This window comes from Budorcas taxicolor, chromosome 5, assembly GCF_023091745.1.
Source record: "Budorcas taxicolor isolate Tak-1 chromosome 5, Takin1.1, whole genome shotgun sequence".
Lineage (NCBI taxonomy): Eukaryota > Metazoa > Chordata > Mammalia > Artiodactyla > Bovidae > Budorcas > Budorcas taxicolor.
In genome coordinates, this window is record NC_068914.1 from 153,829,126 (window position 1) to 153,843,955 (window position 14,830).

General features: G+C 47.3%; 1 protein-coding gene across 2 annotated transcripts; it reads right to left on the reverse strand.

Moving 5' to 3' along the window:
* Positions 1 to 148: 148 nt before the first annotated feature.
* Positions 149 to 11,318, reverse strand: JOSD1 (Josephin domain containing 1). 2 transcript variants are annotated; one of them, XM_052639593.1, is made up of 5 exons: positions 11,292 to 11,318; positions 10,070 to 10,880; positions 3,242 to 3,370; positions 2,916 to 3,110; positions 149 to 2,259 (listed from the first exon to the last, which is right to left on the reverse strand). In XM_052639593.1, exons 2-5 carry the CDS (start codon positions 10,252 to 10,254, stop codon positions 2,160 to 2,162), a joined length of 609 nt encoding a protein of 202 aa, XP_052495553.1. In that variant the 5' UTR covers positions 10,255 to 10,880; positions 11,292 to 11,318; the 3' UTR covers positions 149 to 2,159. The 2 variants fall into 2 exon arrangements, with proteins under 2 accessions (XP_052495553.1, XP_052495552.1); XM_052639592.1 differs by lacking the exon at positions 11,292 to 11,318 and having other exon boundaries at positions 10,070 to 11,023.
* Positions 11,319 to 14,830: the final 3,512 nt, after the last annotated feature.

The following is a 14,830-nucleotide window of genomic DNA, read 5'->3' on the forward strand; positions in this document are numbered from 1 at the left end:
TGAATCTTCTGTCTGGATTTTTGAAGTGAAAGGTTTGACCAAAGCACAGTATGTCTCTGAAAGAGGACTTAGAGCAGTTGTGAATGCCTTTTAAAACTAAAGTTCACGTTTTAAAATGTACATGGTTACAGGATTCAGACATATGAAATTTATGTATGGAGTTTTCCATTTTTAATATTTGGTTAAACAAAATACATCTTTTGTAAACAAACCCAGCACAAGGCCAACAAAAAGGAATAAAAGCAAGAAAAAACAAAAAGCCTAGGGTTGCCCCTTACTGGGCATCAGGGTCAGGCCTGCCCACTTCCTTAAAGGAAGTGGGGCTTTCTGCCCTTGGGCATCAGCATAGGTCCCTGTTCCTAAGCACCAGAATTGGATATGAACAGAGGAACCAGCCCTGAAATGGTTAAGCGTCTTTGCATATCCCATTGGCTTATGGTCTCCAAGTACACGAGGACTCCTTTGAAGTGCCGTCTGCAGGGGCCCAAGCAGACTGGTGGCGAGTTCTCTCCTCCTCCCAGGAAATGGCTTACATCACTGACAGTGCCCATGGACCCAAGTTCCTGCTTGTGACAGCAAGGTTGGCTGTAACTTCTGGCTGGTGGTGGTTGGAATGTCATTGTGCAGGGGTGACGAGCTCCCTGTGGTGCCAAGCAGGTCTGGTGTAGAAAATGGGGCAGAAGACACTGCGGCCACTTGCTGAGAGGGTGAAACGCTGTAGCTGCTTGGTGGCCTCTGTTACTCAGTGTTAAAAAACTGGCCTTGTGGGATTGAAGATACATGTGCAGAAAAAGTGCTGGTGTAAACATGCACTCCAGTCAGTGGGGAGAAAGCCTCAGCTTCGTCCCATTAAGCTTGCTCAGGCTGGACATGCAAGCCCCAGGCTGGCTCTGCTGCTGGAGAGGAGTCTGGCCAGTGGGGCAGCTCTCACCTGCCAAGACCACTGATCTGTGAAGGGCTGAACAGGCCACCTCTGCCTACCCCCTGCCTTGAGACCACCACGGCCCCTTTGGTGACAGGCGGTGTAGTCTAACACTTTTCCTTCTGTTTTCCAAAGTTACCAGGAGAAAAGTGGCCTATAGCTATTTAAAGAGGTTGGGGGTGGGGGGGGGAGGGTCAATTCTCAGTTGATCTGTAAAGGAACCTCCAGAGATGACAAACCCAGGTCCTAAGCAGAATGCACATATCTACCCAACGTGAGGGCTCTGCTTCTGGTCACCAGAGTGACTCCAAGCCTAAGACTTCTACTAATTTGAGCTGCTCCAAATCTCTGAGGGCTTAGCTTCACAATACTTCCCTTGCCCAACGCTGTCTCAAACTAGTAGAATTTGATGGTGAAGGCAGTCTTATTTGTTTCTGATTTTGCCGGGGCAGGTCAGCTGGGAAAACCGCCCTTTGGCCTGTCTTGTGTCCCCAAACCTAACCAGTGCAGTGAAGTGGCAGGGACGAAGCTGGAGTGAGGCAGACAGGCTGTCCATGCCTGTCCCCAGCCTGGCTTTGGCCACATCCTCTTAGGTATCTAGCTCACCCTGTCATGTTAGAATATTGCAGGATTCAACCACCCGGCATGGAATATTAGAGAACTTTTTCATTATCAGACTTCAAGGATGGCCATAAACCACTCTTAAAAACGGGGTCAGGGTGGCATTGAGGGCTGGAGATAGCATGCTGTGCGGCTGCTGCAGCTCTGGAGATGGTTTCCTGAGAGGCCTTTCTGCTCTGAGGCCTTCAAGCCAGTCCCATGGGCTTTGTCTGGACTGTGTTCAGACTCACCGGCTACCAGGGAAGGGGACGGGGAGGCAGCGTCCCCCGGGGGTCAGAGCAGCAGTGAACTCCAGCAGAGCCTCTGCCAAGCCCTCACGGAAACCGGGAGAGGCAGCTGAGACCCACCTTCCTTTCTCCTCTCTAAAATAAAACCAAGGTCTCCACAGCTCACCCTAAGCACACAGAGCTCCTGCTTTCCTTTTCCAGGAGCAAGTGACGCTGGTTGGTCCTTCTAACAGTCCACATGTCTGTCCTATTGCACTGTCAAATCAGAGGGGGAAAAAAACCCGATGAGATGTTTGGGGAAGTGGCAAGGGCAGACCCACGGTAGAGGCCGCAGCACAGCACGGAGGATTTCAGGAGGCTGAGGTGGCGGGAGGCTGGCTGGGGCTGCATCACACGTCAGCCCTCCAACTCTGATGGGCCTCCACCTCTTCTGGTACCACCAGCAGGAGTTCACAGTTCTTTCCTCGCAAATGATGTTTTAGAAATTTCCTACAGGAAAAAAAGGGTACATCAAAGAGAAAATGAAATGCTAGTAAAATTGCAAATGCCAGTCTTGGGGCCACATGTTCACTGTCAGGCAGTAACCTTGCTGTTTATACCCTGGCAGTCCTGAACACAGTCTAGTCCTCTTGTTCTTGGAGCACTCCACGTTTGGTTTCCTCTCAATCTTTCCAGTTAAATTTCCAATCTGAACTTTTGCTCATCCTCATATATTACTGCTAACAGTAGCCAGTTCTGTGAGGAAGAGAGCCCCAAGTATTCTTAAGAACTTCTAATTGTAAAAAAAAAGAAAAAAAAAGAAAAGGTTCCTTCTTTGGTCCTAGGAAAATTTAGCCCTCTGTGGCCCAAATGTCTGTCTTCCTTTCTCTGAATTGGCAGCTACACTGTCACAACTGTCTCAGTTGGAGAATGTTACAAGGGCAGTCCCACCAAACCGGAAAGCCAGCATCCAAGGTAATGGCACTTCTCTACCAGGGGACTTAACATCCTCTGGGGCCATGGAAGATTCAGGTCTTTTAAATCTAAGACCCTATGATTCTAAGTAACAACAGGGAGAGGATCCACAGAGCTAGGAATTTCACACTTGCCTTGTCAAATACCCAAAGGTTAAGTTCAACCTGCCACTACACCAGCCACACAGGTACCTGAGCTCACTCTTGCCTCCAATCCATTCGGGCATCTTCAGTTTGGAGTCGAGGTTGTAGTAGGCACCTCCCACCTCTCTAACACAGATCCAGTGCTGCCTTTTGAGTGGCAGCTTCAGGGGACCCCAGCACAGGCTGGAGGGCAGGTTCATAATGAAGCCCATAACGTTTGTGAGAGCAATGGCGCCAACATCCCTGCAGAACAGAAACAGAGTCAGGCTCCACGGTGTCAGCCAGCTCCCCAGGATTCCCTGGCTGTAACCCCACCACTGGCTTCCTTTCCAGCTGAGTGTCAGATCCCTTCAAGTCAAGCCTGGTTCGATTACCTGCGCTTGTCCCACCAAACAGCTTCATAGCCTTTGGTCTGAAGTGCTGCCATAATGACGTTCACATCGTAGTTCCCATTTCCCAGCATGCTCTTCTTGTGGGGGGTCACCATGGTGTTTGGCGATAGCCTGCAAATGCGACAGGAGGGAAGCTGAGATCGGCTGGCCAGCCCAAGCCCTCCTGGCCCCACACTGGCAGGAACAGAAGACACTTTACACCACTGCCCCTGGAAGCCTGTTGCCGTCCGCTCAAGTTAGTGTAACCAGTTTTTTACTAAAGTATTTTGTAGTCTGGGCTCCTGCTGTCTAGGGATTTATCTTTCTTTTGACGCAAAACAGTAATTCAGCAGTGGTGGCGCCTATCTGCCTGCCATTTAGAAAGTGCGTCTATAGTGAATTCAATGGATATAAAGAAAAATCTCTCATTTATGAAATCCCCAGACTTCCCTTTTCTGAAATCTTCTTTGCTGATCTCCCTGCTTTGATACAGCCTTTTTTTAACATTAGAAAATAGGATTTGATATTTTGATTTGCATGGGTAGTATCTGTCATTAGTTTTATTTTTTACAATTTAAATGCTTTCTATTTAAGGCCTGCATACTTGGTAATTATTAATTATTAAATACTCAAAGGCCTACACACAGGTAACATCAATGTATGAACTGGGGCCACAGGGAAAGCGATTAAAAACAGTATTAAACTGAAATGCATGAACCACCTAAAGGTATTCCAAATATACACGTGTGTGAAATACTGGAATTTGAAAGAAAATACACCAACTGAAAAATACTTTTGCCACCAGACAAGCAAAACTCAACTGCAGTCTGGTTCGCCTGCTGGCTTTAAGCCATCTTTGAGTCAGCCCTCTTTAGCCACTCCTCCATCTTCAGATAAGGTCAGTTCTGGAGGCATTTCCGACCTTATTAATTTGCTTTCGCCGGCTGCGCAGGCCAGGACGTGCAGAAAGGTGGGGCAGCACACATCTCACCCCAAGGAGACGTCGTGAGTCCCTCAGGAATACAGGTGGAGAATGGCTATCTAGGAGGCTGCTAACTGCCACCTCCAAAAGAGAATCAGATCTTGCAGTCAACTCTAAAAATTTAAGAGATCTTAGACTCTACACACAGCAACCATACTGGTATTTTTCCAACATACTCTTGCCGCTGCTTAAACCCTCCAAGGCTCCCAAAGCACTTAAATACGATCTAAATGACGTTGGCAGGTCTGTAAGACCCTTAGGATTCTGCTGACCTCATCACTACCTGCCAGCACAAAGACCTTCTGTCTACTACCTGGACACACAAGCTCTCTCTTTTGGGCCTCTGCACTCACTGTCTCCGATGTCTGGAATGCTCTTCCCCTACATCTCCACTCGGCCTGCTCCTCATCATGTGGGTCTCAAGTGTTACTGCCCTAGAGACCTTTTCTCACCGGCCAACCTTAACTTTCTCCCAGTCATTTCCTCTTACATCCACCTGCTCCAATTTAATTACAGCCTAGGTTACTACCGGACATGTTTTCTGACTTGCCTGTGGGCTAGTAAGAGGAAAGGCCAGCCAAGTCCCTTGGCTTGGGTCTAAAATGTAGCTTGATAGGATAAAGGCTCTCAGTGCATTCTTGGGCACTTAGATTAAATAAGAAAGCCTATGGAAGAAAGCCTATCTCAAGATATATCAAGCTGCTTTCTTTCACCAACTTTTCAACAGCATCTCGACCCCTTCAGTGAAGTCTCCAGCCAGCAGATGCATGAAGGTTCCAGTGGAGAAACTGCCAAGTCTTCCACCTCTTTTGCCACCTAACTCGCTACCAGGCTTGACCCTTAGTGCTGTCCCCTCAGTGTGTTCCCAAGGACCACAGAAGGTGCTCAGTACAGTAGCTGAATGAATCATGGAAACAGGTTACCCCTAAAATGCCAATATTTACCTTGAGTCTCCAGGAGACAGCGGTTGGGGGTGGGGATTGGGGAGGCGGGTTAGTAAAAGGTTTCAGTTTCCAAACATCCTTGACTGCAGTTTTTTGAAGTGCATCTTTGAGGACTAGAGTTTCCAAGGGCATCTTCCCCTTGTCCTACATCTTCTATCTCAGATTCAAACCCTTGCCTGTCTATTCCTACTCTCTCCCCCTAACTGGAGGCCCCTTATCTCACACCTGGATATTTTGAAACAGGTTCCTAAATTGACCTCCGTGCTTCCAAACACTCCTTCCACCTACTCAGCCTGTATGTTCCTGCCACATTCACCAAAGTGTCATTTCAGTTACTTACATAAGAGCTGCTGATGGAGCCAACTGCCTCGTTGGCCAACTCCGGCCCTCGCAGCCTACTTGATGTGCTGTCTCCCTTTCACTGGGCTTAGTGTACTTCAGGTACCATGACCGTGTGGCCTCTTTTCTTTAGCCTAGTCCTTGTTCCAAGCTAAATCCTAAAGCTTTTTCAAGTTCCACCTAACACCCAGCCTCTTCCATGAAACCCTTCTTGACTCCAATGTAGTAGGAAAAAAGAGAGCGATCTAAGGACCACACATATTTGAGTTCACATCCAAGCAGCATCAGTATCAATTTTGAGATTTAATCTCCACGCCTGTTAGCTTACCTGTAAACATGGGAACTATTCCTATCTTATAGGACCATTGAAGAATTCAGTTATTTCACACTTGTCCAATGAAACAGCAGATGGAGGAGTGGCTAAACAAATAAATGCCCAAAGTGAAGAGGTGACTGTACCTCTCATAGCTGGGCACTAGCAACTGAATAACCATGTGTTTGCCAAACCAATCAATATAGGAAAGGCCAAGAATGGTTTCCATCTCAATCCTAGAGGAGAGGTCATTTGACTAAGTGGAATCCAGGGACTTCCCTGGTGGTCCAGTGGTTCAGACTCTGTGCTTCCTGTGCAGGAGCATGGGTTCAACCCCTGGCTGGGAAACTAAGCTGCCACAGGCTGGGTGCAACCAACAAGAACAAAAAGATAAATTTTTTGAAGAAGTGGGCTCTATCCATTGTGCCCATTAAACCAGCACTTGTTTTTACTTTAACAATAATCAGGTGCACACTGTGTTAGCTACTTTTAAGAGATTTATCACGTAATCCTTCCAACAATCTTGAGATTAACCCCGCAGTGTAAACAAGGAAGCTGAGGTACAGAGGTCAGGGTGGCTTGAACAGTCATATACAGCTAGTAAGTAGCAGAGCTAGGAATTCACCTCTAAACCTAAAGCTACACTCAACAGTCTCCTGGATACCTCAATACAGCTCCCGCTGAATCCCACGGGAATCCTACTGTCTCAGTGGAATGTTTTCTTGAGATTCCGCAGCGATCTCCTGTTAAAGACTGTCTTAATAATTTCCATAGAGATTCTGCACTATACACTAGCCTCTCATTTTTGTCACCAAGGCAGACGTAAGAGCCCTGAGACGTGAAGTCATCCTCAAGTGAGAAGACAGGTTCCAGTTTTCCCCTGATGTCTGCATCCTCAGTTAAGGCTCTGGTTCTCTCCTGTGGTTACCACTGTGTTTGTCTAAGGTGATGTTTCAGGTTTCAATGAAAAGGAGATGTGGAAACATTTCATCAAGATTCCTTTTCTCTCAATTTTTTCCTTTTTATCAGTTCTGAACAGGTGTGACCTTAGAAAATACGGCTTGGGACCTCCTAACGTGTTTTTAAATTTTTAAATACATAAAAGCACAGATTACAGGGCCAGGCACACCGAAGGATTCTGTAGGTGGTGGCGATGAGGAGGAGTCTGCCTGGCCCTTGGATAAGAAAATTTAAATCTCTAGAGGTTAACACTCAACAACACGTTTTCTCAGTTTACAACCACCATACCTTTAATGTGGCTCCTCCCTTTAAATGTGTGCTCAGGGACTTTTTAATGGGGGGTAGAAGGGCTTCTCTGTGGTAGAGGATGTTCACCAGTATCTATAATCCCTTATAGTTTGATCTTTTCTCCAATTTCAGTTGTTCATCCTTTCCAACCTCTCTGCTATTACTACAGTCGTGACCACTACCTTCAAATCCTGGACTGAGCCTGTCACACCAGACTGTCTCTGCCCTGTTCCTGTGTTGCTGTCATTAGCTCAGTCCTTTCCAAATCCCTATTCATTTCCATTTCTACCATGAGTCATCTCATACCCACAACTGCACTGAAACTCCACCCTGCTTTTGTATTTCTTCTACCTGGCTAGAATTCAACTACAAGGATGAACTTCCTCTCAACAAATGGCATTAATCAAAAACTTTTCCCCATTTCTACCATTTATCAACATCTTCAAAACAGCACAGAACTTAGAATCTGGGAATTTAAAATTATCTAGTTAACATTACTGTCAACATTACTCTTTTCTGTTAAGATCCAAACAGATTATCTTTTTCCCTTTAAACTGCTCTAAATTCCAAAGTTCTAATTCACTTAAATCTATTCTCAAGCTGGGTCAATGTACAGTTCTGAGCTGTATTACTTCTCTGTGGCTAAGTCTTCTTCAGCTTGCTTTCTTTACAGCACTGAGTGGTGCCTGGCACACTGCAGGCAGCTAGTAAATGTTTGCTTAAAAAATTCCATCCTCTCTCCCTCACCTCTTCTCCCCCCTTTTTTTCCCCTCTGATTCCTTTCACACTTCTTTGTTTCTCTGTATTCACACAGAATCTTCCCATATTAAATACTCTGTACAGAATGCCACCTCTCGAGTGGTAGGGTACAAATATTCTCATATTTACATGGACATTTACATCATGCTGACAGGTAACTGGACAATGCAGTACAACTTGCTAAAGCTTCAAAAGCCAGGAACAGAACTTTGGTTCTATGTGAGTTTAGTAAATATTTAGCATTCTTTCAATAGGGGAAAACACAGCTGAAAGAGTCCTGATATTATCCATGAACAGCTTATAATCACAGTCCACATCTTCAGACCCAGGCCCAACTTCCTAGAAGGGTGAGCAGCTACTGACGATATAATTCCTCTGACACCCCTTCCCAATATTCAGGAAGGAGCAGGGCAGTTAGGAAAGCAGGTCCTCCATTCACAAAGCTTGGGTCCAAATCCTGCGATTAATAGGTCTCTGTTCCCTAATCTGAAAAAATCAGAAGTAACAGGATCTACCTTGTAAGATGGGTGTCAGGAGCGAGTTAACACAAGGAAAGCACTCAGAACAGTGCTCTGCACGGAGTGAGTGCTCATCTGCATTAGTGATTATCATCATGTTGACCTGGGCCAAATTTATCCAAGTGAAAAACTTCTGAATGGACACACAGAATCTTGTACTCGATTTTTGCTAGTTGAGTGAAACTGGATAAATTGCTTAAGGTGAATTCTGGTTTCCTAGGATCACTCCTAATCAGGTTGTAAGATTGTCAGAGTTCCAAGTACTAAGCACATCCGAGCACTCAGGGTCTTTTCCTTCTCCCTAGTCTTCAATTAGGAAATAATTTGCAAATATTCAGTCAGGAGTAAAGATGTATTAATGGCTGGCCAAATGGAAGCAGTCTAAAGGACTGGCCTCCAACAATCTGAGACAAATCATCTCATCTCCCAGGGCCCTATTTCCTGAAGAGAGTTCATTCTACTTGCCAGGTAATGGCTATGATGCAAAGGACACAATGCCTGCTAAGGCATTACTATGGTTATTATTGACCTTGGAAAATAATTACCCTCATTATAACTTTGTCAGCACAACAAGATTAACATTCTTTTAAAAGAGGGCCTATGGTTCTTTTAGGGTAAAAGGTCCATACCTATGCTTCAAAAATCACCCCAGATAGGTTGCTCTCAACTGTAATTCAGGCCCTCCTGGGACCATAATTTCATCTCTGAATGGAGTCAGAGAAGGATCTTCTGTAACTGCCAACATGCACCACTTGAAGAATTCCTGAGCTTTCTCTGCATTTGAGAACTGAGCAGGATAACTCTTTAGAAGCTGGAGTAGTCAGACAGGCTCACTGCCAAAGTTGCTATGGACTGCAGACATGCTGCTCATCCAGACACTGCCGAACCATTTCTCAAACTCTTTGAGAGAAAAATTTTAAAACATCAAAGCTGAGAGAAAAAAGCTGAACTTCTATCAACCTGTCTGGTAGCACTTTGCAAAGTAGATAAGCAAGGCCATCTGGAATGAAGTAGAAAGGGGAGGGGACCTACAGTCAGCTTCAAATTATAGCTTTGCTACTTCAAAGCTGTTTGGACATTACCTGACCTTTCCTTCTCTTTCTTTATCAGTAAAATAGAGACAGTAAATAGACTAAGAGAGCTAAACAAAACACCATATAAAAAGCACCAAGGCCAGCACATGGCTTCACAGAGAAGCTGAGTATTGTGCAAGAACTTTCTTATGGAACCCACAACATTTCAACTCTGATGACAGGTGATTGAGTGTGTACCTATCTGGTTCCCCTTCTAGGCTCTTAAAACTCCTGAGGGCAGGACTGGAGCAGCACTAATATCACAGTGGTCAACAGCACAGCAACAAACCTGGATTTAACCTTGGCTTGCTTCATTTCTTGTTATGTTACCTTGGGCAAACTACTGAACTTCTCTGAGCCCTGTCTTTATCCACAAAATGGAAATAATTACACATTCCAATGGACTGTAGAGGGGATCCCTTGAGATAACACCACTGAGGCTCTTGGCACTGACCCTAGCCCACTGGAGGTGCTCAGTAAATGGTCCTGATTCTCTTTCCCATTCCTGTGTCCCTTACACCTGCTAACAGCATCTAGCTAATAAGACCTGTTAGTTTGAAGGTTTATGCAGCAGAGAAGTTGCCCCATGCACAGTAATTCAGAAAGAGCAAAAACTATATATATAAAGACCCCAACGAGAAGGGGAGTTTCCTACCTCTGGAAAATCTCTTGCAGTGTTTCCCGGGTGAAGGCATTGCTGTCCTGGAAGACGTTATTGAGGGCGTGCAGAGCACAGAGCTCCCTGCGCTGTTTCTCATGGTAGATTTGTGGGGGTGCTGCCTGGGGCAGCTCCAATGATTCAGATTTGACCTTGTCTCCTTTCCATGGCACGCAACTCATGTTTTTCCTTTTAGGTTCCAGAGAGGGCTAAAAACACCCCACCCTTCCCTCCCGAGGAGGAATGTAAGCTTCTCAGTCTTTTGAGAATTCCTGAGGTCCACCTTACTTTCTGGTGTCCATGATTTATGCTTTGTCACGGGGAGAAGAAAAGGTTGGACTCAAAAGGAAAAATAATCCCCCTGTTCTCAACAAAAAGATAACTTTTGGATTAGCGTATTTCACCGCCACTGTCAAAGTGCAGAAGTTTTAAAAAACCAGGTAAAATCAAAGACCTTGTTTTCCTTCTTCCACCCCCTCCAAAAAAACCTAACGATTTTCTTGTTGTATTTTCTCTCCGCAAATGCCAACCAGGCCTCAAGGCAAGACGACCGAATGGAATCGGTCACATCGCTCCTTTTCTTCCATTTCTTGGGAACCACGAAGCCACTGGCTCGGGAGACAAGGCCTAAGCGGCGGATAAAACGCAAATTTCGAGCAACTAACGAGGGCTGGCTGGCGTGGGTTCGCGGGCCCTGCTGCGGCCTCGGGGGAGGCTCTCCATCCTCTCGGGTGCGGCGGGACCTCGAGAGGCCGAGGCGGACGCAGCTCCTTCGGAAAGCGCGAACTCTCACCCTCTAGACGCGGCCCTACGGAGAAGACAACTCCTGTCAGCTCCGGCGGTGGTGCGGGCCACCGCGGAGGACCGGGCTGCCCCGGGAAGCGGCGCGGCGGGTCCGGCCCCAGCCCCAGCTCCAGCGCCAAGGAAGGTCCTTCGCGGCGACGCGCAGGCCAGTCAGGGGTGGGGCCGGACAGCTCGCCTCGCTCTCGGGGGCCTGCGCCCACCCAGCTCGCAGCCCCCACCCCAACCTCCCCGCCCGTCACGTGAGTGCAAAAACCGAGCCGCCCTCCCGCCGCTCCCCTAACCCCGGTCCCCGCGCCGCCCGGACAGCCTGCCGCCGCGCTGCCGCTCGCCCTCTCACCGCTGCGGGCAGCCACCTGGAGCTGCGGGCCGCCACCTGGGCCGCGCTCCGGGCGGGCGGGCAGGCGAGCGCACGCACCTGAGGCCGACGTCAGCGGTCCCCGCCCGGCGCGTGCTCCGGAAACGCCCTCCTGCGCCGTTTCCCCGCTCCCGCCCGGCCGCGGCGTCACGTCTGACGTCAGCGTGACGTCAGCGGCGCCGGCTTCGGGGCGCGGCGGCCGTTCCGTTAACAGGGTGCGGGCTGCTTTGGGTCTCCTAGGGGAGCGGGTTTAGGAGTTCGGGGGCCGCGGCAGCAGCGGCGGCGGCGCCGCTAGCTCGCCGTAGGAAGAGCTAAGTACCGGATTCCTCAGCTCTGTTCCTTCCGGGGCTGAGCTGGCTGGGCTGGCCAGGCGGCCCGGCGAGTCCCACCCCGGTGCCTGTTCCGCCCTTCGCTTCCCCATCTCTCCCCTGGGCGTCGGCTCCGTTCCAGGGCGGCGACCCGGCCCGCGGCTGCACTTTAGCGGCTCTTCCCACCCGTCCGCTTTGTCTGACCGGACTTTTGGGACTGAGTGTTTGCGCGAACCCGGACTAGTCTTCCCTGCGCCGACCGTTTTATGTTTATCTAGCACGCCGTTTACCAGGTTATTTCATAGCACTTTACTGACGCGGTCGGGCGCAGATTTTCTTGGTTAATGGGCCCGACCGCCGTCCCTTTTCAGGAGCTCCTGCGTGCTAAGTTCCTTGCTGCGAGCCGAGTTTGAAATGGTGTACAGCCCTGTTTCAGTTGCTTGGTGCCGAATTTCGGCTTGCTACTCACAGACCACCGTCCTTTTGCCTTCAGGTTCCCGTCTGGTCCATGGTGGCGGCCATAGAGTTTTCCTCTGAATTTTCTCTAGGTCTATCTTGAGAGCAGTGTGTGTGTGTCAGGAAGATGAATTCAGTCTCACGTGAATCTCCGCCCCCCGCTTTTTTCTTTTCCTTTTGAATTTTTGTTCAGAGAGTTCGAAAAACAATAAAAAATAACGATTCGGTCATTTCTTTATCTGCTTCAACAGAACTCACTGTTAAAACACAAAGTTCAATTGAGTAAATTTGAAAATCTAATTGAGTTATTAAATAACTCGTGTATCTGGCAGCACCCCAGCTAATAAATAGAAAGGTGCTCCTGGAAGTTGTGCAAAATGGAAGGTTTTTAATAGAAGAAAGTGGATTGTATCGCTGGAAGGGCAAATCCCCTTATAGGAAGGCAAGGGTTTTATCAGGCAGATTAGCTCAGTAGTGATTAGTTAAAGATACTACTCCTGATAGAGGCTGAAACTGCAATTTAGTTAGGTGTTAAATCTTGGCTGGGCTTAACACAAGTAGTATCTTCCCAGATGGTTTGGTGGTAAAAAGTCTGCCTCCAGATTTTGGAGGCACTCCAAATTCGCACTCCAGAGCAAGAGAGGCAAGAGGTCTGGGTGTTGAGCTCTGGGCGGGGAAGATTCCCTGGAGTAAGAAATGGCAACCCACTCCAGTATTCTTGCCTGGAAATTTTCGTGGACAGGAGCCTGGTGGGCTACAGTTCATAGGGTCGCAAAGAGATGTGACTGAGCATGCACCAACAGGTGACTGTACAGACTAGCACTTAGCAGGTTGTGTGCCTGCCTATGTGGTTGGGAGTCCTCTGCCCTGACACAACTTTTGAATTTTTTATAATTTGTAAGCCACCTAAGGATTAAAGTTATAGTTGCAAAAGATTCGTTACTGAGGCTTGCATGCATTGTTCTAAGTGCTTTACTTACATTAGCTGATTTACTGTGAACTATCCTGTTAAGTTCATACTTCTTGTGCTGACAGCTGAAGCACAGATTAATTTGCTTGAGGTCACATAGCTAGTAAGTAGTGGACCTAGGATTTGAACCTAGGTTCTAACCTGTCTTCAGAAAAAGGATGTAAAAATGATAAGGAATTCCTTCTCTAAAATGTGATTTCAGATTCTTAAAGAAGTACCTTCTCGGACTTCCTTGGTGATCCAATGGTTAAGAATTTGGCTTGCAATGCAGGGGACACCAGTTCGATCCCTGGTCTGCAGATAAGTCCGTGAGTTGCAACTACTGCAGCTGGTGCTCCACATCAAGAGAAGCCAAGGCAATGGGAGGCCTGAGCACTGCAACTAGAGAAAGCCCGAGAGCAGCAATGAAGACACAGCACAGCCACAAATAAATCAACAAACAAAAAAAGATCAAAAAAAATTTTTAAGATTTCTTAAAAAAAAAAAAACAACAAGAAGTACCTTCTCTGATAATATATATATTTTTTCTGGGTAAAGCCCTGTAGTGAGAAGGGCATTTTTTTTAACACATACCATCAGGTGTAAGCACATTCTGAACTTGAACTCCTTCTGGAAGAGCCAGTTGGTAAGAGTCTAAATATCAATATTATTCTAGAATATAATGCCATAATTGGCTCTTCTGACAAACTGGGATTTTAATATTTTTATCTAATGGAGATATATGTAGGATAATGGTGAGCAATTTCTCCAGAAGAAAAAAACTGAACTATTATCAAAACCTTTGGAGTTGGATGACTTTTTGTTCCAGATTTCCAGCTGTATTTGTACAAATTTGGCTGCAAACAGGAACAAGAAGTTGTCGCTTAACTCAAGTAGATCCTTGGAACTGAAGGCTCTTTGGAACTCTGCCTCTTGCTCACTAAACTTTGTTTTCAGACCCCTAAACCTGGCTATGTTATCTTCTCAACTCAAATGGCTACTCTTGCTTGCTTGCTGCCTGGGACGAGTGGCCGCGGCCAGCATTGTTAGAGTTTGACTAATCCCTAACTTCAAGCTCTTCAGTCTTTTGGAAGAATTCAAGACAGTAGAACTGGTGTTGATAGTGTTTTGGGTTGGGGTTTTCCACAGCTGATGACACTGGAAGAATCTCCCATAGGAAGCTACCTTAGCAGAGACTAGAGTTTCGCCTTTCAGTTTACAAACGTGGTGAGGTACTTTTGGCTTCTGTTTGAGCTGGTTGCCTCATTTTGGTCGTGTAATTGCTTTCTCCGCAGAGACAATGAATGGAGAATTCTCCCTAAGGTCAGCGTTTAATTAATTGCCGCGCTCTGGCTGCTATAGTACTCCAGGCATCGATCCTATTAAAATTGCCTGGAGATTGCCAGCAACTGAAAATCCGTCTTCTGTGACAGCCAGGAGTCATTGAGTTGAGTGGGAGGTGCCTTGCGCAGTTTACAATCTCCGTGGGCGGTGGCCCGAGGCGCGGGACGTATCCGAAGACTGGATTGGGCCTTTCCCCTGTCTATCATCGGAAGGCTCCCCGCCCCCGACAATCTTGCTGCAGGATTTGGAAGCTGAGCACCGCCTCTGAAAACTAGGGGAGTGATGGGCGGTAAGGGTAAACTCGGTGTGTATTTCTCTTCTTATTGGTTGGCTGATGTGTCAGTCGTACTCCGCTCTGCTCCCATTGGCGGGAAGGCTCCAGGCCGGTAGCGTGGACACTGTACTGCCCACTTGAAAGCTACGATCGAGGCGCGTGACGTCCCAGACTTTTGTTGTTGGGCTTTGGGCCTCATTAATTATTCATTAGGTACTTGAACGAGCTGTAGCGATTGGTGGCCGAGAGGGCCGGTGGATTGTTTCTT

Excerpts from the sequence above, each read along its gene's own strand:
- JOSD1 (XM_052639593.1), bottom strand. The coding sequence starts at position 10,254 with ATGAGTTGCGTGCCATGGAAAGGAGACAAGGTCAAATCTGAATCATTG. Across the intron at positions 3,371-10,069 it reads CTGCAAGAGATTTTCCAGAG|GCTATCGCCAAACACCATGG; the intron begins GTAGGAAACTCC and ends TCGCATTTGCAG. Across the intron at positions 2,260-2,915 it reads GGAGGCAAGAGTGAGCTCAG|GAAATTTCTAAAACATCATT; the intron begins GTACCTGTGTGG and ends TTTTTCCTGTAG.